This window comes from Rattus rattus, chromosome 3, assembly GCF_011064425.1.
Source record: "Rattus rattus isolate New Zealand chromosome 3, Rrattus_CSIRO_v1, whole genome shotgun sequence".
Taxonomy (NCBI): Eukaryota; Metazoa; Chordata; class Mammalia; order Rodentia; family Muridae; genus Rattus; species Rattus rattus.
This window is the reverse complement of record NC_046156.1, coordinates 65,741,733-65,765,244: the sequence shown is the minus strand read 5'-3', so window position 1 is coordinate 65,765,244 and position 23,512 is coordinate 65,741,733. Positions and strand designations below refer to the sequence as shown.

Sequence of the window (23,512 nt, the reverse complement as noted above, 5' to 3'; positions counted from 1 at the left end):
CAGACCAAGCCTGGCATCGATCGCCGTCCTGACAAGAGCATCGATTTCTGTGCGGAGAAATTAATAGATCTCTTAGTTCTTCGGACGTGTGAGCTGGGAACCGTTCTTGGTATTTGTGAACCTGGGAAGTCTCAGACCCAGCATCCAGGCCACCAAAAGGCGAGTCTTGCGCAATGGCCTTCTTGACGGCAAGTATAAGTGTCACGTTTAAGAGATACCATCCGAGCATGAACTGTCCCCCAAGTGCCTCTGAACAAATACACATACAGAGACCCACCAAGCATCCTGAGTTCTTAAAAATAACCAAACGAAGGAGGAATCTCACAGAGACGACTCACCTCCTAGAGATTTGAGCCAAAACCAAGAGACTTGACGGAGACATATCCCCGGCCCAAGAAATTATGTCCAAAGTAGCCTCAGGAGGCTGGGAAGGGCTGTGAGCGGTGAAGCACTGAGATCTTCAGGTTTCACCAGCGGAGTCTGACCTGTCCAGGCTGCAGGAAGTTACCCTGCAGATGTCAAAGCACCTGTTGGACCCCAGAACCACACACACACACACACACACACACACACACACACACACACACACACACACACACACACACATCAAGCCAGGGAGCCCAGCTGCTCCCTCCGAGCGGGGGCGGGGGGGGTGTTGTAGAGAGGGGGGCACCAAGGAGCAGGGGTTCGGGAGCTCAGTTCTTGGCCCCCAACCTTATTTCCCCAACACATCTGTCCCCCACCTCCCTCAGTTGACAGGCTAAATATTTTCCCTTGACTTGGTGGGAGGGGCGGAGAGAACAGAGAAGTCGGTGGGTGGCGTAAACCAATCTGTTTCTGGAAAGGGCGGGAGCTGGGCGATGTCCCTGCCTTCCTGCCCCACGAGCTGAGGCGGACGGAGGCTAGAAGTCTGAAAGCCCAGGAGGTCCGCGGAGAGTCTCAGGGTGGAGTCCTGCGTGTCTCCGGACCCTGCTGCCGCCCCCCTGGGGCACTCCCGGGGGCGCTCCCGGGGCTTCCACTCTGCCTTCCCTCCTGACTGTCCCGAATCTGGATCTTTGCGTTCAAAATCCTAGGTCAATTTCTCCCTTTGGATGCCTCTCTGAGGCTCTCCCTCTCCTGTCTGCATCTCTGTTCTCTGGATCACACTGAAGCTGTCTCCAGCTGCCGTCACAGGCTTTGTTTCCTCTGATCTGAAATTCTTTTCTATCTCCCACTGTCTCTATTTGAGATTTCTAATCCCTTTGCTCTTGTGTACCCCCTCCACACTGGAACCTGGGTCTGACTGCATCCTCCTTTCTTCCTGGAGGATACCTAGAAGACAATCAGGGCTGAGGTCATGGCAGTGCCTGCACTGTGGCCCTGGGGAGTATACTTGCTTATGAGCCTGCTGTCCTTGGGATCTTGCCTGGACACACTGGAGGGTGAGTCCCCAGCAACGTCCTTCCAACCCCCATCTCCCTCCAGAACTTAGCCTTTGGTTGGTTGGTTGGTTGGTTGGTTTTGGTGTCTCAAGACAGGATTTCTCTGTGTAGCCCTGGGTTGTCCTAAAAATCGATCTGTAGAGGACGACAGCCCTGAACATAGAGATCCACCTGCCTCTGCCTCCCAAGAGCTGGGATTAAAGGTGGGCAGCACCAGGACTGATTTCTGGTTAGTCTTTATTGGAACGTGAAGACTAAGATTAGATCTCAGGACTTTTCTCCAGATAGAACTGTTATTTTATTTTAAACAGAGGTTGTTATTCCCCCCCCCTCAGGCCCCTGAGAGGTTAAGGAGTTAGAAATGGAACGAACAGATGTTCTCTAACTCATTGCTGTTTGTGAAACCGTGATCCCAGTAAAATCTGAGTTTAAACCAAAATGAGACTGAGAACGAGAGGTTGTTTCTAGGGCCACTGAATGATTAAGAGGCAGGCGGGACCAACAGCTGAAAACCAGGCACCGTTAAGCAATTTGACTTATTGTGTGTAGAAGGCTCAGACTGGAGAAGCAGACCCAGGGCAAGTTCTGAGCTCTAGCACCCCAGGCTTTCATCTGTGTCCCCCCACCCACCCTGGGGGGTCCACCCACTGTGGGCAGGAGGACTGTCTGAGAGAGGACTGCCTCTCCTCTGTGCCTCAGTACTATTCCTCAGATCATGCACTTCTCACCAAAGGCATCTAGGGAGTGGGAGTGGGACCATGCAGACCAAGTGGCCCTCAGAGGGTTGCCAGGGGCTACGTGGGACAAAGAAGCAAAGAGGAAATATTAAGCATATCACTCCATCATTCAATCTGCTTTTGTCCTCCATACAGAGGGAACCCAGCACTCTGGGAACATGAAGGGCCTTAGGACGCTCTTCTAAGTGGGGGCTTCCAGGACCAAGGCAGGGCTCCCCTTCCTGTAAGGATATAACAACAAATGGACGGGGTAAGGTGTCTCCTGAGAGGGGCCAGTCACAGAAGAGTTGAAATGCATGCGTGTGATCTGCCTGAGTGCCCTATCCCAGTTCCTTCTGTGCCAGGACACTGCACAACAGATGCTAGGCAGAGCACAGTTGTCAGAATAAAGCATGGGCACCCTGGGAGTTACTGTTTGGTCAACGAGCCCAGCTGTTGTTTCCCAGTGAAGCTCTCCACGGAATTTGGCCTGAGGAAAAGCAGGGGTTAATCTGCAAAGGTCTTAGATTTGTTTTTCCAATGTCTCACATTAGGGGAGCTCTGGAGAGGCTAAGGCATGATGGGAAGTGGGCGCCTGAGGGACACCCCCCCCACCTGCCTCAAAGAGCCTAATTGGCTTTCATGGAGGGAACAGAAGTGTTTTTCCTTCTCTTCTTGTTTTTGTGTGTGTACCTGCCTTGCCTAGTGTGTGCACAAGCATGTGGGCGTGTGAATGTGCACACTGGCAACAGCTGACAGTTAAGCATAGACCACAGAGAGGAGGTCTAGGAAGCCAGGTCTTCCTGTCCCCCACCCCATCCCAATCAGCTTTGACAAGCGCTGGGGCAGGGACTGGGCTGGGACAGTATGGAAGAACATGGGGTGTGGTACCAGTGTGTGTGTGTGTGTGTGTGTGTGTGTGTGTGTGTGTGTGTGTGTGTGTGTTTGTGTGTGTGTGTGTGTGTGTGTGTGTGTGTGTGTGTGTGTGTGTGTGTGTGTGTGTGTGTGTGTGTGAGAGAGAGAGAGAGAGAGAGAGAGAGAGAGAGAGAGAGAGAGAGAGAGGGGGCTGAGGGGCCAAATGAGGAGAGTAGACCAGAACATTACACCGAAGCCTTTAGACTTGCATCTTATAGGAAGACCCTGCAAGCTGTCCTTAGGAGGAAGTGAGGCCAAGCATCCAGCCCCTGTAGGGAAAAGAGCCTGAAGGCAAAGAAAGACAAATGGACTGGGTCCCAAACCAAAGAGGAGAGATTCAGGATCCAGATGTGCATGCCTGTAGTTCCCCGAGTACACAGAGGTTCCAATCCTGAACCGGATAGTGTGGGGGATGCTAAATTGACTTAGAGCAGCCAGAACCTTGGAGAGAGGGTGGAGACGTCACGCTGGGCCGCACTACAGCTATTCCTGTGACCTGCTGCTAACTTAAGAGAACTCATGCCTGAGGAGGAAGGGATGCATGGCCAGACAGCTAGAGCCAGGACACAGACAGGATTGCAGGCCAAAGACCTAAGGAGAGGAGCCTTTCTAGGTTTGAGACTGGAGAGATGGAGACCAGCTTGTCTACACCCCAGAAAGTCAGGCTGAAGGAGTGAACTGAGGGGAACCATGGAATGTCCCTGCAAAAGCAAAAATGATTTAGGTACCATTGGGCTGGGCCCCTGAGGGCAGAGGCAGAAGTACTCAGTACTCAGTACTCACTGCCTCCCAGGCACAGTTTGCCCTCATTTTCTCACCAAACACTTACCAAGCACCAGACTTTGCGTCAGGCACTGTGTGAGAACAAGGGTACAGCAGTGAGTTAAACCAAAATCCCTGCCCTTCTGAGGCTTGCAATCAACAAAGGAAATAAACGAATTATATACAAGATAGTGGAGAGTTACAGGGAAACAGGATGTGGTACACACAGACTCAGGAGACAAAATCCCAGGTACACGGTAAGATCCTGTCACAAAACACCATGGGCTGGGGATGTAGCTCAATGGTATGGTGTTTGTATAGCCAGCACTGACCCCCAACAAAAGAGCAGGGGGAGATGGTTTTAAGCAGAATAGCAGGAGAAGTCTTCACTGAGGTGAAGGAGGCGAGGAAGCCATGTAAGGGAACGTGTTCTATTTACAGGAATAGAATGCACAAAGACTCTGAACCAGGAGTCTGACTGGCGTGTTGGGAGGAGACAGCTCTTCATTAGAGCACAGCTTGGTACTGTCCATTCTGTGTCCTCTTGCCAGCATGGTGTCCCACCCCCCAGAGCCGCTAGGACAGGGTTCTTGGTCTACTCATTTGTCTGTCCACATGTGCCTACAGTGTGCCCCAGCCTTGACATCCGCTCGGAGGTGACAGAGCTCCGTCGGCTGGAGAACTGCAGTGTGGTGGAGGGTCACCTCCAGATCCTCCTCATGTTTGCCGCCACCGGAGAGGACTTCCGAGGCCTCAGCTTTCCTCGCCTCACCCAGGTGACTGACTACCTGCTGCTGTTCCGTGTCTATGGCCTAGAGAGCCTTCGAGACCTCTTCCCCAACCTTGCTGTGATCCGAGGTGCGCGCCTATTCCTGGGCTATGCACTCATAATCTTCGAGATGCCCCACCTGAGGGACATTGGGCTGCCGTCGCTCGGGGCCGTGCTGCGTGGGGCCGTTCGTGTGGAGAAGAACCAGGAACTTTGCCATCTCTCCACCATTGACTGGGGCCTGCTGCAGCCTGCACCTGGTGCCAACCACATTGTTGGGAACAAGCTGGGCGAGGAGTGTGCTGACGTGTGCCCTGGTGTGCTGGGGGCTGCTGGTGAGCCCTGTGCAAGAACCACCTTCGGTGGGCACACCGACTACAGGTGTTGGACCTCCAGCCACTGTCAGAGAGGTGGGTACTTACATAGGACATGGCTGTCACCACAGGGAGGCAGGGCTGGGGGAAGGGCGGGTCTGGACTTCACTGTCCCACATTTTGTTATTTGTTTATTTGAGACAATAATGTAGTCTAGGCTGGCCTAAAACTTGACATGTGGCCGACGTTGGCTTTGAACACCTAATTCCTCTGTCTCTGTCTCCTAAGTGCTGAGTTTGCCTGGCTTGCTGCCTTTGTTTTTAAGTCTTTACCCTTCCAAGGAAAAAGACACCCTCATCGTTCCATTTTCCAGGAAAGGAAACTGAAGCTCAGAGAAACTAAATAATTGATGTGGTATCAGGCGGCATAGAGTAGGTACCGAGGGGGCTTGGGAAGAGGGTAGACGCAGTGGACAGATGTCAGCCTGAGAAACTGTCTTCGGAGCAGCAGCCAAGGATGCAGCCAGGTGGCCTGGGCTCACCTCTGCTCACTGACATCTCTGTGCCTGCGTAGGGAGGGTAGGAGCCCACACAGCGTTAGAACAGAGCTGGGGCCATGGTATCAGTAAAAGTGGTCTCGCCCCCAGGGTGGTTGGGTTGGTAGCAGTGCAATAGGGAGCTGGGGTGGACGATAAGGACAGAAAAGAAGAGGAAGAACAGGCAAGGGCAAACTGACCTAGGAAGTCTGCTCACATCCATGGAGGCAGAAGGAAAGCAGTGTAGAAAGTGGGGAGGGGAGTGAGACCTTCCAAAAGCCAGCAGCAGATTTGGGGTTTCCTAGTCCGAGAGTCGAGTCGTCCTCAAATAGCTCCAGGTCTGCACCCCTCACCTCTAGCCTCAACTCCAGGCAGGAGAGTAACCAGATCCCTGCTGTGTCAGCAGTGAGCTGCCTCCCTGTTGGCTGTAAACACAGCTGCTGCATGTCCTCCTAATTTGTGTACCATGTCAACAGGCCCTGGCTGGACCTACCTTGCCCTGGCCTAGCTGATCAGGAGTGGACAGCTGGCTCCCCCTGGCACCATACCAAGCCACCACTGGGCAGCCTAGACAGGACAGCAGGCTGCAGAGCAGTAACCCTGATGGATAAGGTCGCTGCTCCATCCTGAGTTCTGAGACGTGTCTCCCCCTCTCTCTCTCTCTCTCTCTCTCTCTCTCTCTCTCTCTCTCTCTCTCTCTCTCTCTCTCTCTCTCTCTCTCTCTCTCTCAGAGTCTCTCTTTGTATAGTCTAGACTAGACTAGAACCCCCTATGTAGACCAGGCTAGCCCCAACCAAACTCATAGAGATCCACCAGCTTCTGCTTCCCAAATGCTGGGGTTAAAAGCATGCAGCCCAGCACAGCTTGAGTTCTGAACTCTCACAGAGGCACTGTGGAGTGCAGAGCACAGAGAGAGGTGCAAAGAAACAGTCAGTAGAGTAATCTGAGTGAGAGATGTCTGGTGCTGAAAGTGTGACCTCAAGATGGGGGGTGTACCAGGATTGGAAAGGGACATCGCTGAGGGGTTGCTGAGGGGCAGGTAAGTTCTAATGTCCTCTGCCCACAGTGTGTCCCTGCCCCCGTGGGCTGGCCTGCACAGTAGGTGGTGAGTGCTGCCACAGTGAATGTCTCGGGGGCTGCAGTCAGCCTGAAGACCCTCGAGCCTGCGTAGCTTGCCGTCACCTCTACTTCCAAGGAGTCTGCCTCCCAGCCTGCCCTCCCGGCACCTACCAGTATGAGTCTTGGCGCTGTGTCACTGCGGAGCTCTGTGGCCATCTGCGAGAGGTTCCTGGACATGCCACCGCCTTTGGCATCTACGAGGGCAGCTGCCTAGCTCAGTGCCCTCCAGGCTTCACCCGTAATGGCAGCAGGTGAGGGATACCCTTGGGGTGGTCCGAAGATGCGAGCAGTCTCATGGGTCCAAGGCTTAAACTGTCCACTTGTCCTGCCAGCATTTTCTGCCATAAGTGTGAGGGCCTGTGCCCCAAAGAGTGCAAGGTTGGGACAAAGACCATCGACTCTGTCCAAGCCACACAGGACCTGGTGGGCTGCACCCATGTGGAGGGGAGCCTCATCCTCAACCTTCGCCAAGGCTGTCAGTACTCTTCCTGGCCACGCCCTTGGCCACGCCCTCCGTGGCCACACCCTCCCTCCCCAGCCAAATCCCTTGCATGGTTCCCCCTCATCCCTCCGTTCCTACCTCGTTTGTCCCTTCAGCTCCCTTCCCTGTGGACCCATCACCTTCCCTGGCCTGCTCCAGTCCTATCTTTCTCATCCCCAGACAATCTGGAGCCAGAGCTTCAACGCAACCTGGGGCTGGTGGAGACCATCACCGGCTTCCTCAAAATCAAGCACTCTTTTGCACTCGTGACCCTGGGATTTTTCAAGAACCTCAAACTAATCCGGGGAGATTCCATGGTGGATGGGTAAGGGGTTAGAAATCAGGCTGACCAGCCACTTCTTTCCCCCAACATTCTTGAAATAATGGTAACGAGAAAACTTGGAAATTAGTTTGCTAGCTGTGTGAATTCGAAGAGGTTGCTTGAGTTCTCTGGTCCTGAGGTTTTCCATCTGTAAAATGAAGCGTGTGTTCTAGGACTGTGGTTGTTACCTAGGCCGTTGTATGCAAAGTGTGATAAATGGTGACTAGAACTCAGTGCAGGCAATAAGAGTTCCATAAGGGATAGGTCAAGATTGTATCGCCTGACAGCTCAGGGCAGAGCGAACCTGCTTACATGTAAAACTGCTCCTACCAACTAGCAAAAGAGGTCTGCTCACAAAGTAGCCAGTGTTTTCCAAAATAAAAAGAGGTGAAATTGTCATCAGTCAAGTGGTTCCCTGTGGCTTCTTCTTCTGTCTCCTGGCATATTATCATGACCCCCTAGGGGTACTCACAAGCTGGTCAGGCATAGCATATATGTCCCCCACAGCCCTCACAGTCCCTCGCAGCCCTCACAGTCCCTCGCAGTTAAAGTGAGATGAAAGAGAGAAGAGGCAGACAAACTTCTGGCCCCACTACACACAGGCAAGGACGGCAGAGAGAGGGTGGGTGAATATCAAGATGTCACACTGCTAGTCAGTGGCACAAAGGGGGTCCCTGAGCCCCCTCTGGTCAGTGACACAGAGGGGTATCTCTGAGCCCCCTCATGAATGTGAGTGAGCTGCAGATTGTGCCTATGCCCAGTGCACCCTCTGCAGGGGAACCTATGAGCCAGCCCCTGGCTGCTGGAACCCCTGTCACTTTGCACAGCAAGGCACCCGGCTTTCTCCAGGAACTACACTCTCTACGTGTTAGACAACCAGAACCTGCAACAGTTGGGGTCTTGGGTGGCCGCAGGGCTCACCATTCCCGTGGGCAAAATATACTTCGCCTTCAACCCACGCCTCTGCCTGGAGCACATATACCAACTGGAAGAGGTGACCGGAACCAGAGGCCGGCAAAGCAAGGCTGAAATCAACCCCCGGACCAATGGAGATCGTGCTGCCTGTAAGGCCCCACCGGACCCTAAGTGTGCACACACACGCACACACACACACACACACACACACACACACACACACACACACACAGGAACACTAAAATACGGAGGGGATCAACCAAAGGGGAGAGCAGTCGTGGGGCGGGGGTCAGCGTCAGCGTCAGCGTCAGCGTCAGCATGAGCCTGAGGCAGATGCTTTTCTTTTGCGCCACTCAGGCCAGACTCGCACTCTGCGCTTTGTGTTCAACCTGACCGAGGAGGACCGCATCCTCCTGCGCTGGGAGCGCTATGAGCCACTGGAGGCCCGTGACCTGCTCAGCTTCATCGTCTATTACAAGGAGTCGTGAGTAGAAAGTGGTCCCAGATAGAGGACCCTAGTTTCCTTCCTTCCCTTCCTTTCCTCCTCTCCCTCACCCCCCCCTCCTCCTTCCCCCCCCCACCGTGTGTGTGTGTGTGTGTGTGTGTGTGTGTGTTGGGGGATTCTTACCATGTAAACTAGCCTCTGGCTCTCAAAGATTCTCCTGCCTCAACCCCATCCTCCAAGAATGCTGGCATTCCAGGCTTTGTGCTAAGCAGCCTCCAACTATTTTCAAGACCAAGGGAGGTGAGAGCGTGGTCCAGCTGGCCTAGGGAGAGCCAGTAAGCTAGGACCCCGAGTCACATGCAGCCTGGATCTGTCTCACCTTGTTTGGTGGTCTGGGCCTCAGTTTCCCATCATCAAATGAAATGAGGAGGGCGACAAGAGTTTCTGAGAGCCCAGGAGATCATTCTGCTAGGAGAGCTAGGCTAATTAAGCTTCAATTCACTGTGCTAGCGTTCTCTGCTGACCACATGCTCTAGCCCCAGCGGTGGTTTGGGAAGTACCCACTAATTTGGCCACTTTTATGAGTATCTTTACCAGCATTTCATTAAAGCCTGAGGAAAGGAGTGGGGGATTCTCTCTCTCTCTCTCTCTCTCTCTCTCTCTCTCTCTCTCTCTCTCTCTCTCTCAGAAAGTATCTCATTATGTAGTTCTAGCTGTCCTGGAATTCTTTATAGGTCAAACTGGCCTCAAACTTACAGAGATTCTCCTGCCTCTGCGTCCCAGTGCTGGGATTAAAGACATGGACCATCACCACACAGCCCTTTCTTTTTAATTGGGTCCGGTTGGCCTCAAACTCTGAACTCATCCTCCTGCTTCTAACTCCTGAGTGTTGGGATTACAGAGGTGCACACCACACCCTGTTTATGTGGTGTCGAGGATCAAACTGGGGCGTTATGCCTGTCAGCCAAATACTTTACCAACTGAGCTACACTCCAGGCCAGAAGGGCTAATTCTTTGGAGAGAGTTGATTGACCTTATCAGGAGGGATGCCACAAGAAGGACTTCTCCCAAAACAAGTTAAGATTCAACCACAGATCTTCCAGTCAAGCCTTTTAGCACAATCCTATGAAAAGCATAAAGGAAGCTAAGACAAGAGACTCCTAAATCCAAGACCTTGTGGTTAGCCCAATAAGACCCTATCTCAAAGCAGAAGTAGAAGGGCTGTCTGTGTGTAGCTCAGTGGTGGGATGCTTGCCTAGCATGTGAGAGCCCCAAGTTCCGTCCCCAGAACCACAGAAAGAGTGAGAACAAGACCAAGAGACTTCCTGATAAGAGAGATAGGGATTTTTTGTTTGTTTGGTCATTTTAGTTTTTTGAGACAGGTTTCTCTGTGTAGTCCTGGCTGTCCTAGAACCCACTCTGTAGGCCAGGATGGCCTTGAACCCATGGATCCACCAGCCTTCGCCTCCCAAGTGCTGGGATTAAAGGCAGGAAGTACCACTGCCTGGTGAGAAATGGACTTTGGACAGCTGTGGGGGTAAGACGAGCTGTCCTTGGTAAACAGGGTATGAGCCACTCATGTTGGAGGCACTTCCTGCCAAGTGGAACTGAGAGGAATTACTGCAGCACTGTCTCAGGGTCTGGCTGGAAACAAGTATGGAACCCACAAAAACAGGGTGCTCAACTGGCCTGGGATCTTATAGGTCTCAATGGCAGGAGAATGCCCAGTATAGAGAGATGGGGAGTGTGTTAAATACAGATTCCTGGGCCTTACCCTGATAGTCTGAGTTGGTTAAGGTCAGGCAAGGTCTATGAACCTGAATTTCTACCAAGCCCCTAACTGATGTTGAAGCTGACGGCTCATGGGCCACACTTCAAGGAGTTACAGACATGGGCAGCAGTGTGAGTGGCTACCCACCCACCTATGTTCATGCATGCAGTTCACAATGCACACGACTATACGCAGCTGTGTCTAGGTGCTAAGGGAAAGAATCCTAGGGTTCTCCAGGAGGCCCCTCCCCAGCATCTGCTTTATAGAATGGCTGTTGTGTGTTCCCTCAGGGGCGGACACTGAGAATCCTGGCCCACGTCTGGCTCTGACCCAGACCTACTCGTGTGTCATACCTCACAAGGCATCTTCCCTCACAGCACCTACTCTGCAACCCTCATTCCAGCTCCTGGACCATCCCACTTCTGAGTTCCAGCAAGAACAGGTCCTCAGTCCTCTCCTCATCTCACTCCACCTGGCTCCGTTCTGTCCATGGGGCTGGGGAGATGGCTCAGTGGGTAAAGTGGGGCTCACTGCACAAGCGTGAGGACCTTGAACTCAGATCCCCAGCACTTACATAAAAGCCAGGTGTGGCAGTGTGCATCTGTTTGTCACACCAGCACTGGAGGACAGACAGAAAGATCCTGGGGGTTCACAGAAAGAGAAAGCACCAGGTTCAGTGAGGGACCCTATCTCAAAATATAAAGTAGTGAATGATTGAAGAAAGAATGTCAACACCAACCTCTGGTCTCCACACACACCAGCACCCGTGAGAACATCCCTACATATGCACCATCACACATGCACACATATGTACACACATGCATACATACACATGCATGCACACACACATGCACATATATACACACAAATGCATACACAAAAGCACACACACATATATACACACACCCATACATCACATACACATACATGTGCAAGCACACATACACACACAGGCAAGTACATATATGCACACACACATATACATGCACACACATGCACACATACACACATATATACACACAAATGCATACACAAAAGCACACACACATATATACACACACCCATACATGCACATACACACATGGGCAAGCACACATAGACACACACGCACACATACACATACATGGGCAAGCACATGTACACACACACAGGCAAGTACACATATGCACACACACATGCACACACATGCACACGTACACACACACTTTTCAGTCTGTGGCTCAGCATAATTCCACCTCTCTCCCTCCCATCAAAGAAACAGATATCATGAATACAGATGTAATGCCCTAAACCTGCTGGTTGACATCTTCCATTTGGTCCTTTCTTTGCTCAGGAGCCAGCCCTCCTTATATCCTTAAAGCCATGGTATCTCTTCAAGACCTGCCTCTGGCCTAACCCCAAAAGTCTGCTTTATTATTCCCTTGATTTGGTGGATCTTGGCCTCTGGAGATCTACTTTTAAGACTTGAGAGCTAGCCAGTTGCACGCACCTTTAATCCAAGTACTTAGAGGCAGAGGCAGCGGGATCTCTGAGTTTGAGGCCATCCTGGTCCACATAGAGAGTTCCAGGATGACATGAAAGCTAGGAGCCGACTTCTAGAAAGGTGTTTCTAGAAACGCAAGCACATGCAGAACTACACCTATAATCTGGGAGGTTCATAGATTTACAAAGCCCACGCAGGGACCTCGTGTAAAACACTCTGCTCACTGGGTGTGGTAGTGTAGGCCATGATCCCAGCAAACCCTCAGGAGGTCAAAGCAGAAAGAGGACAGGTTCCAGACTAGACTGGGCTACTTAGAAATACTCTCTAAAACAGAATAAAGCAAAACCAAACTAGATCATGCTGTCCTTGGCAAGAGAGTGCTCTCCTAGTCCTGGCGCCAGGTCACCTCAGTACAGACGAGAATGATCTGCTAGTTTGCCTTCATAACCGTGTTCTAGGTTATTTTAAAAATAATTCAAACTTTTCGTGGCTCCTTTCATGAGAACAAAAGCTCAATAATTCCTACTAAGGACAAGGGATGTTTCACTACAATTTGTGATGTGTGGCCAAGATCATAAGCCATATAGTGTGGGTGAAATGGCTGGAATTACAGCTGTGCTCACATACATAGTTGGGAAATGGCTATGAGAGTCCTGAGTCGTCGGGCTGGTGTGTGTGTGTGTGTGTGTGTGTGTGTGTGTGTGTGTGTGTGTGTGTGTGCTTGCACATGTGTGCGTGTGCCTGTCTGGTGGGTGTACTAGAGCTTGGAGATCCCTCAGCACTGGGAATGGGGTATTCAGCCCATTCCAGAATGCCACAGAACACGTGGGTCCAGACGCCTGTGGAACTCAGAGCTGGAATCTGTTGGATGTGGAACTACCCCTCAGCCGCACCCAGGAGCCCGGGGTGACCCTAGCCCCCCTAAAGCCCTGGACACAGTATGCTGTGTTTGTGCGAGCCATCACACTGACCACCGCTGAGGACAGCCCCCATCAGGGAGCCCAGAGCCCCATTGTCTACCTACGAACATTACCTGCAGGTGAGCTCAGGCTCTAGAATGGGATGCCTAAATCCTAGTGAAGAAGACAGAAGCTCGCAGGTACCAGACACAGAGAGGCTGGAGCACCCTGAGGACAGGGCTCCTTTCACACTACAGAGAATTGGGACGTTTGCTGAGCCTCGGGGGAGGCTAGGGTTGGACTTGTGATAGCTGAGTGAACTCAGAGTCCTGTGAAGGATTTAGATTACGGAATGTTGAGCTTCTTTATAATAAACAGTCTCCCCAGGGTTGGGTTCTGGACTTTGGAAAAAGAGAGTGGGTTCAGAGAGAGAGGGAAGGAGGAAGGGAAGGAGGGAGCGGGATGGGAGGGGGAAAGAGAGGGATGGGGAGGGAGGGAGGGAGAGAGAAAGAGAGAGAGGGAGGAAGGTAAGAAGAGAGACCTCATTGTTGAAAGGTCCCATCCCCCATCCCTGAGTGGCACCCCTTTCACAATCATAGCACCCACAGTACCCCAGGACGTCATCTCCACCTCCAATTCCTCTTCACACCTCCTGGTGCGCTGGAAGCCGCCGGTCCAGCGCAATGGAAACATCACATATTACCTGGTGTTGTGGCAGCGGCTAGCAGAGGACGGTGACCTCTACATCAATGACTACTGCCACCGCGGTGCGCAGGGGGCGCCTCAGGCCGGAGGCACTGGGGAGTGGCGGGTGGACCACTGCTCTGACTTCTCTCCTCTGCACCGTGGCCACAGGTCTGCGGCTGCCCACCAGCAGCCACGACACACGCTTCGACCGTGAAGACCCGGCGCTGGAGGCTGAGCCGGAGCAAGGCTGCTGTCCTTGCCAACACTCGCCTCCTGGTCAGGCCCTGCCTGCACTGGAGGCACAAGAAGTCACCTTCCAGAAAAAGTTTGAAAACTTCCTACACCATGCCATCACCATCCCCAAGTGCGACCAGTTTTGGGAGGGATTGGGGGCGGTACCTTGTAGAGGGTGGGACTTAGTGGGAGGGGCCTATTATGGTGTGGGCCTGGCCTTGGTGTGGGTGGGTTCGGAGGCGGGGAGAAGCGATGGCGGAAGCTGAGACGGTTCCCCCGGCCTCCCCAGGGCCCCATGGAAAGTGACATCCATCAACAAGAACCCCCAAAGGTGAGCTGGGACAGGTGTGGGGATGGCGGGAGGGGCTCTGAGAACAGACTTTACGTCTCCGACTCATCCCATTTCCAGGGATTCCGAGAGGCACCGCCGGGAAGCTGGGCTTCTCAGACAAGGGAAAAACAACTCGGATTTTGAGATTCAAGAGGACAAGGTTCCCCGGGAGCGAGCAGTATTGAGCGGCTTGCGACACTTCACAGAATACAGGATTGACATCCATGCCTGCAACCACGCCGCACACACTGTGGGCTGCAGCGCTGCCACCTTCGTCTTTGCACGCACCATGCCACATAGTAGGTGCCCCCTCGCGCCAGTCAGCGCTCTGTAACCAGCAGGCTTGTCCTCCCACTAGTCTCAGAGCCTTGCTCTGTTCACCCTTCCCGGTTCCCGCGATTGTGGAACCACTCCAAAGTTCCCAGTTGGGCCCAGTTTAGTCTGGGTTTGAACATGAACAAGAGGAATTGCTTGTGGCCCATTTGCCAGATGCCCCCTCCTACAGGAGAGGCCGATGGCATCCCAGGGAAAGTGGCCTGGAAGGCGGTTGGCAAGAGCAGTGTCATCTTGCATTGGCTTGAGCCACCTGACCCCAATGGGCTCATCCTCAAGTATGAAATCAAGTACCGCCGCCTTGGAGAGGTAGGTAGCCAGCTACCCCTATCCCACCCTGGGCCTGCACCCCCACCCGCTTCCCAGCCTGCGGTCTGTGCTGCCCGCAGGAGGCCACAGTGCTTTGTGTGTCCCGTCTTCGATATGCCAAAGTTGGTGGGGTCCACCTGGCTCTGCTGCCTCCTGGAAACTACTCTGCTAAAGTTCGGGCCACCTCATTGGCTGGCAATGGCTCCTGGACTGACGGTGTTGCCTTCTACATCACCGGTCCAGGTGAGGCAGACTTGCTTCCCAATCCGGTCTCCGTTCAGCATCAGCCCCGCCCATTCTCCTGTGTTGCCCAAGAAGCAGCTTCCATCCTGACCGGTTAATTCTCCCCACCCTCCACCACCAGAGGAAGAAGATACTGGGGGACTGCGCATCCTCCTCACTGTCACCCCTGTCGGCTTCATGCTGCTCGTGATGCTTGCTGCCCTTGGTTTCTTCTACAGCAAAAAGAGGTAGTGACAAGTCCCACCTATTTCTGCCCCATTCTCTCCCTTAGCCTCCTCATAGAAACAGCACAGTCAGAGGGTAATAGGGTAATAGACGACAGAAAGGACTTCCTTAAAGACAGTAACTCTTTCCCTGAAAGGCATGGAGGAACATACCTCTTAGCTAGGGTGACCACTCATCTTTCTCAACCTGGAAATGTCTTGTATCCTGAGAAACTCCTTGGTGTGGACATGGGGGGGACTATTGGTTCCCACACCCTTAGCTCAAGCAAGTGGGTTCTGCTGTGACAAGAGGAAGATGGGAGCCCTAGTATATGCTTGGACAGATGTCAACACATAGACCTGGCCCACAAGAAGGCCCACAGAGAGAGGACCCCTCTTTCCACCCCTGGCTTTACCTGTGGCCAGCCCATTTGATCCCAAGACTAGTATCACGAGCAGCTTGGGTCTCCCCAGAGGGCACACTGACCAGGACAATTGTGGTCAATGTCATCCTGAGGGTTCATTTTCCCCCTTGACCCATTACCTCCTGTTGCAGAAACAGCACGCTGTACACATCCGTGAACCCGGAGTATTTTAGTGCATCCCACAGTAAGTCCAGGGGCACAGGTGGTGTGGGAAGGGAAGTGGGAGCACAGAGCAAAGCTCCAGAGAACCTTCTTGGAGAAGGTGGCCTTGGGAACAGAGCCCTTCGGACGAGAAGTCAAAGGGAGTCCTTGTCTGTATAAAGCACACCTGAAATGACACTGTAGCCTTTGGTGAAGAAACAGCACCCTAATCTGACAGTCTGGGGGTGACAGCTAGGGAGCTGGCATGAGTGCCTGCGTCTGGATACCCAGCATCTACATAAACACTTGACATCTCGTGTATTCCTGCAACCCCAGCACGGGCAAGGGTCCCTCAGAGCTTGCTGCCCACACGCCCCAGCCAAGTCAAAACATGGCCCTTCCAGTTCCACGGGGGATTCTGTATCTGTGGAATAACTCAACAGGTGCACCTGCACACCTACGTACACCACACACACACACACACACACACACACACACACACACACACACACAAACAAAGAAGTACTGCCCTAAGTTGAAACTAACAGTTCACTGTTTTCTGTACCAAGAAAGCCAGCATAAAACTGACATAGACGCCTTTGTCCTGCCTTTATGTGAACCTATAGTTACCAAAATCTTAAGGGATGTGGGATCTTTAGAAAAGTAGTCTGTTTTTCACATTAAAGTTGGATAATGGCTTTAAGAAAGAAAAAAGAAAGTCAAGAGGTAGATGAAGGCAGGACGGAGAGATGCACCCCTGCCTCCCAACATGCACCCCTTCCCAGTGTATGTCCCCGACGAGTGGGAGGTCCCTCGGGAGCAGATAGCCATCATCCGCGAGCTGGGCCAAGGCTCTTTTGGGATGGTATATGAGGGACTGGCACGAGGACTTGAGGCTGGAGAGGAGTCTACGCCTGTAGCCCTGAAGACAGTTAATGAGCTGGCCAGCGCTCGGGAACGCGTTGAGTTCCTCAAGGAAGCATCTGTCATGAAGGCCTTCAAGTGTCACCATGTGGTAAGCGGGAAAGGGTCTGAAATGAGGTCAGGGCATCATGCAGGTCAGGACTGGGACTGTTGTTAAAATCCTGATAGGAACGGAGTCGTGTCGAGAGCTGAGACAGTCATAATCAGGGTGCAGCACTGGGTGTCCAGAGAGTTATTAGGGTCTTGATTGGAATCAAGGTCAGAGATGGACCAAGTCATGATTATGGTGATAATCAGATATGATCAGGGTTAAGAGTTAAGCTCAGAGGAGCTGATAGGTCAGGATTACACTCAAGTGAGGGTCAGAGTGGGCATCTGAGTCAGGTTATAATCACGGCAGGCTGAGGTTTTGTCACCATCAAAGAGATGGGAAGGACTACAACAGAGATCTTTGTCACTCCAGGTTCGTCTCCTGGGTGTGGTGTCTCAGGGCCAGCCAACTCTGGTCATCATGGAGTTAATGACCCGTGGAGACCTCAAGAGCCATCTCCGATCTCTGAGACCTGAGGCAGAGGTTGGACCGAGAAAGAACTGAGCCATCTGGGGCTGGGGAGTTGAGAAGAGTTGGGCACAGTGTGGGTGTGGGGCAATCCTTCACCAGCCCCTCTCTTGCCTGTAGAACAACCCTGGCCTCCCACAGCCAGCACTCAGTGACATGATTCAGATGGCTGGTGAGATTGCAGATGGCATGGCCTACCTTGCTGCCAAGAAGTTTGTGCACCGGGACCTGGCAGCCCGCAACTGCATGGTGTCTCAGGATTTTACCGTCAAAATTGGTGGTACAGTGGGTACTGGGTGGATGAGGGAAGTCAGAAGGCAGAGAGTCTCCCTAAGCCAGCTGTCTCACAGGCTTGGCAGGCAGGTCCTCAAGCCCCCATAGCTCTGTCTCCGTGTCTAAGAGAAGGGATGACCTCTGAGATCCTTCGAGCTCACACATTCCAGAGTGCTTAGAGACTGGAGGTAGAAAGGCTTGAGGACTGTCTCCCAGGGGAACTAACTTGTGACTCGCGTGCCCTGAAACTCTTACTTTCCAGACTTCGGAATGACTCGGGATGTGTACGAGACAGACTATTACCGCAAGGGTGGAAAGGGGCTACTGCCTGTGCGCTGGATGGCCCCTGAGTCCCTCAAAGACGGAATCTTCACCACTCACTCAGACGTCTGGTAGGGCCTGGCGGGAGCAGAGGGCTGCAGGGCTGCAGGGATGTGCAGCAGCATCTGGGAGGGCCTGGAACGTGTCCTCACGAGGGGTGTCCAGCAGCCTAAAGGGTGTTGGATTCAAGCCATTCTCCCTGTGCTCCAGGTCCTTCGGTGTGGTGCTCTGGGAGATTGTGACCCTAGCTGAACAACCGTACCAGGGCCTATCAAATGAGCAGGTGCTGAAGTTTGTCATGGACGGTGGAGTTCTAGAGGAGCAAGAGGATTGTCCAATTCAGCTGTGAGTCATCTTAACTGTCTGCCCTTCCCTCCTCCATCCCTGCACTGTGCTCACCACCCTCCTCCATCCCTGCACTGTGCTCACCACCCTCCTCCATCCCTGCACTGTGCTCACTACCCTCCTCCATCCCTGCACTGTGCTCACCACCCTCCTCCATCCCTGCACTGTGCTCACCACCCTCCTCCATCCCTGCACTGTGCTCACCACCCTCCTCCATCCCTGCACTGTGCTCACCACCCTCCTCCATCCCTGCACTGTGCTCACCACCCTCCTCCATCCCTGCACTGTGCTCACCACCCTCCTCCATCCCTGCACTGTGCTCACCACCCTCCTCCATCCCTGCACTGTTCACCACGCCTCCTCCATCCCCTGCACTGCTCACCACCCTCCTCCATCCCTGCACTGTGCTCACCACCCTCCTCCATCCCTGCACTGTGCTCACTACCCTCCTCCATCCCTGCACTGTGCTCACCACCCTCCTCCATCCCTGCACTGTGCTCACTACCCTCCTCCATCCCTGCACTGTGCTCACTACCCTCCTCCATCCCTGCACTGTGCTCACCACCCTCCTCCATCCCTGCACTGTGCTCACCACGCTCCTCCATCCCTGCACTGTGCTCACCACCCTCCTCCATCCCTGCACTGTGCTCACTACCCTCCTCCATCCCTGCACTGTGCTCACCACCCTGCCTGTGCTCACCACCCTCCTCCATCCCTGCACTGTGCTCACTACCCTTGGTTCTGACCTTACTTCTCCAAAGCATCTACATCACTGACTCCCAATTGTTTGTCTCTTTGGTTTTGGTTGGTGGGGGATGGTTTGAGACAAGGTTTCTCTGTGTAGCCCTGGCTGTTCTATAACTGACTCTGTAGACCAGGCTGGTCTCGAACTCACAGAGATCTACCTGCGTCTGCCTCCTGAATTCTTAGATTAAATGCATGCACTGCCCCCACAGCTGAGCTACTCCCAGTTCTTACCTTACCTACTTTCCTCATTTTTCCCCTCTGACCCCTCCTTCCTTCCACCGACTGATACAGTACTGTGGGAGGCAGGGTCTGCCTGGCATCCCTTTAACCCTGCCTCACCCCACCAGACAGGAGCTGATGAGACGCTGCTGGCAGCATACTCCACGCCTGCGCCCGACTTTCGTCCACATCCTGGATCGCATACAGGATGAACTTCGTCCCTCTTTCCGACTCTGTTCCTTCTACTACAGCCCCGAGTGTCAGCGGGGCCAGGCCTCCTTGCTGCCTACTGAGGCAGAGCCTGACTCCCCACCAACCTTAAATGGAGCTTCAGACTATGGTCCCCCAAATGGGGACCCAGGACACTGAAGGGTCAACCTTTCCCAACCTGACTGGCCTCCCATGGGCAGGGAAGGCAGAACCCAACCTTCATGGCCAGCTGTTCCCCTCTCACCCCGAATCCCCCTAAGACGGGTCAAGAATTAGCTCAGCGCTAGCAGAGAGCAGGTGCCAGAAAGGGAGGCATCTGAACTCACAGACGATAGCCTCACAAACTCACAGAGACAGCCTGTGGGAGGGACTCACAGGGCAGGAGTGTCCTGCCCTCAGAGAGAAGCACTGCCACCGGGTCAGGGTCCAGAGACACGTCCCCTTCAACTTCAGGTGTCAACAGCTTGAAAGCGAATGAGAGGCAGGCCTGGAGATCTTTCTACTCCCATTGGGGCCTGGACACAAATGTCCACAGAAAATTCCTTCTTTCCCTGTGGTAGGCTCCTCCCCTCTGCCCCACATACCAGGACCCTGAGCAAGTGGGTCCCACACATGGCCCTCACTTCTCTCCCCCTGCTCTACCCAGGGACCTCAAGCTTGGTGCTCCTCCTTTGCCTCAAGGGCATCCCTTGATGTGCAGTTTCCCCTTCTCCAGTTGTCCCCTGGATTGCTAGCCCTGAACGCTAGGGTTGCAAGAGCCTTGTCTCCCCCTCTCCCCCTCTCCCTTCTCCCACACAGCCTCTCCCGGGAAGACTGGAGAAGACTCAATAAATACCGAGGTCTGTTTGTATCTGGTCCCAGGCCACCCATTATCTCTCTATCTACACAGTGTTGACACTGGATAGACTCTCTCTCTCTTTCCTAAGGCAACAATACAAGAAGAAGAAAAAAAAAACCTACTATGAAACTTTGCCTTCATAAGGACCCCAGCAGCCAGGATTGCCAAACAGTGACACAGAGTAGTCTTGTCATAATGGCACCCATGGCCGGAAGTGGCTGAAGCCCACAGGGGTCCTCTATATCTGTCCTTTCAACAGAACCACCCGTCCTCCATCCCTCATCTGTATCTTGTCCGTTGCTGAAGCTGACCAATGGACAGGCATTACCTTCCAGCAAACCACAGGACAGACTTCGAGTGGCCAGAACATGGAGTGGAGGAGGGGCCCTATTCCTACTAGTGCCCTAGCCAAGGCAGAGACACGTGCCAGAGCAGGGTCTGTGTCAGGATCAGTGTGGTTATTCTGGTAGGCCAGGATCTCCACTTCTGTCTCACATGCCTTTGAAGGGCTCTGCCATTGCGTAGTCCAGGCTTTTATGTCAAAACCAGGGCCTCAAAGCTGCTTAGCACCCTGCACCCAGGCTGACGCTGACGACGCAGACGCACCACCATCCACTGAGCAGGCTTGCACATTGCACAGTCCTGCGGCAGCTGGGGGAGCCACAGAACCATCAGAACAGAACCTGATTTGGGGCAGGCGCTGAGCTGTGTGAAGCCATCAGCGATCCTGTTTCCCGGACTCTAGGTCGGCTGCAGGGCGCTGTCTCCCAAGCCTTGCCTGTCATTGTGACTAATACAACACTGACCCCTAATGGTTGCTACCAGAACTGCAGCTATGGGAGAGAGGGTTTGGTGAGCTCCAGTCCAAGTAAATAGCCTGGACCTGGAACCTGCTCACTCACACAACACATAGATACGTCGTCGTCACAGTATTAGGATTAGCCCCTCCCACCCAGCTCCCAACCTCTTGTGCTGGACATCACATGCTCAGGATGCCATGGCAAATTGGAAGTGGGGGGAGCTACAGGAAGGGTTTGAGAGTTGAAAAACGGATGCTTCTCTGCGATTTTGGGTTCCACCTCAGAGTTATGTTGCCATCCGTGTCCTGAAAAGTATCGGATTTAATAAGATAGGAAGAAAGCTGATGATTGGATTGCAGAGGGGATTTTCCAGTTATTCAGGAGGGAAAAGTCTTTTCTTTTTTTCCAGAGACAACAGATCTGATAGGTTGGCTTTGGAGTAAAGGATAGACATCTACCAGAGAAAGAGGAGTAAAGGACTCTAAAGAGAATAAAAATGCAACTTCTTGGCCCTCTCTACTAGTTTCCAAATTCAGACAACTCACAAATAAGTGGCCAGCCACTGGCCAACCAAAAGGTAGCAGACCTGGTGGGGATGACAGAGCATCTGGCATGATGACATGCTTAATCACCCCTCTACATCATCCCTGTGGCCTTGTCATGGGTCCCCAATCTGGCTGCAAGTGTGCTGGCCGTGACTAGAGTCCTCCAGGGACTAAACCCAGGGACCCAAGGAAGCAGAAGAGCTGCTTGAGTTGTCCTCAGAGTAGTGAACCTCGTGGAAGGAGAAGTAAGCCTGCCCGATACAGGCAGGATAAGGTTCCTGAGGAACCCAGAGTGTTTAAGGAAGCAAGCTAGAAGGTCATTAGGATATGTCTCAGTGTGGGTCTGTCCTTCTGTGCTGCCCATTAGCAAGAACATGAGATTTTCTGTTTACTGTTTCCAGAAACAACAGATTCCTTCCTAAGAAAGCCAGGGCCCATCCAGGCCTGCCCTCTCAGGGTGTGTTAGATCCGTGTCCTCAAACTAGAGCAGAGGAAGGTCAGTTAGACTTGAAGGCAGAAAGAGAAGAGGGGTGGTTGAGAGACTAGCGTGAGAAGAAATCAAGGAGCTTGGGGCTGCACTGGAGAGGTGGTTCTTCCAGAGGACCCAAGTTCAATTCCCAGCACTCACATCAGGCAGCTCATAACCATCTATAATTCTAGTGCCAGGGGATCCAACTTCTTCTGGCTTCTGTAGGTACCTACGCGCACACACACACACACACACACACACACACACACACACACACACACACACACACACACGTACACATACATGTGTGTGCAATTTAAATACAATGTTTTTTTTTTCAAATCCAGAAGCTATGAATAAAGGTCCAGAAAGGAATGAGGAAAAGGCAGAGCTGAGGACACACAGGGGTCACTTGGGAAATGAAACTGCTGAGCTGACCACTCATGGGGTCAGACAGGAAGGGAGGCTGGTGTAGGTTTCAACCTCCAAACATCAGTCCGAGAGGGCATCAACTGCTGTGGAAGCAGCCGGGCTGAGGCAGCGCTGTGGAGATTTTACAGGGTGGGAAGCCCACGCCTGCAATGAGACCGTGATGACACATGCTCTGTAAGCTCTGAGGCACCACTGTCACCATTCGTTAACTGTGGCATCATTTGAAGAGACACTGCAGAAGCGCACAGAGAGGCATGAAAGGCGGCCACAGTGAGCTGCAAAATCAGTTTTCTGCGTTTCTAGGTGCACACTCAGGGAGCACCTGTGAGTGCGAATATTGGCTGCATGATAGGACCTTCAATTAATTAATCCTCCTCCTGTCCCCCTGCATTTTCTTTATTCTTAAAAGACTAGCCGTCATCTACCAAGTGAAAAGCAGAGAGTTTGTTTTTAAATAAACAGTCGCCAGAGACTAACATGGACGGCAGTAGGGCTGCTGGACCCGTTCTGCTCTCTCTACTCACTTTCGTACTGTGGACTGTGAGGTCTCTCAGACCCTTTCTCCAAGGACATTTTTCTTCCTGCGATGTGGGAGAGGTAGATTTCTTGGATTCAGGAGTAGTGATGTGACATCTTCCAGCTGGGGAGGAAAAGACAAGGCGGGAACAGAGCAAAGCAGACACTTGCTAGGGATTCCCGGCAGGGGGCTGATAGCCTCTCTGTTTAGAGCATCTTTGGGGGTCACATGTAAGTGGGGAAGAGGGTCCCCAAGGCTGTGGGAATCATCTTCTGTCTATAGTGGCGGGTAGGATCTAGTCTCCTTTCCCATCCCTTCCATGGCCTCTGCTCAGTCTCTCCTCACATGTATGATGGGTCTCTCCTCACATGTATGAACGGGCCTCTCCTCACAAACCTCTCCTCACATGTATGAATAGACATTATACTCCTTGAAGCTTCCATCCAAATTCTTCTCACTGTGATCCACTCAGAACCACAGCCCTAGCTGTTCCTCTCCACCTACCCACAGTATCTTTTTTTTTTTTTCCGGAGCTGGGAC

At 52.8% G+C, this 23,512-nt stretch overlaps 1 protein-coding gene across 1 annotated transcript; it reads left to right on the top strand.

Annotated features, from left to right (window-relative positions):
• Positions 1-940: 940 nt before the first annotated feature.
• Insrr (insulin receptor related receptor) lies at positions 941-20,226 on the top strand. The gene is made up of 22 exons (XM_032898133.1): positions 941-1,421; positions 4,442-4,993; positions 6,499-6,802; positions 6,884-7,026; positions 7,213-7,357; positions 8,204-8,418; positions 8,627-8,753; positions 12,769-13,007; positions 13,467-13,634; positions 13,723-13,918; positions 14,078-14,119; positions 14,198-14,418; positions 14,625-14,761; positions 14,842-15,004; positions 15,126-15,231; positions 15,764-15,816; positions 16,559-16,788; positions 17,161-17,271; positions 17,377-17,536; positions 17,792-17,921; positions 18,061-18,195; positions 19,290-20,226. The coding sequence occupies exons 1-22, from the start codon at positions 1,337-1,339 to the stop codon at positions 19,528-19,530; spliced, it is 3,903 nt and encodes a 1,300-aa protein (XP_032754024.1). The 5' UTR covers positions 941-1,336; the 3' UTR covers positions 19,531-20,226.
• The last annotated feature ends 3,286 nt before the right edge of the window (positions 20,227-23,512 follow it).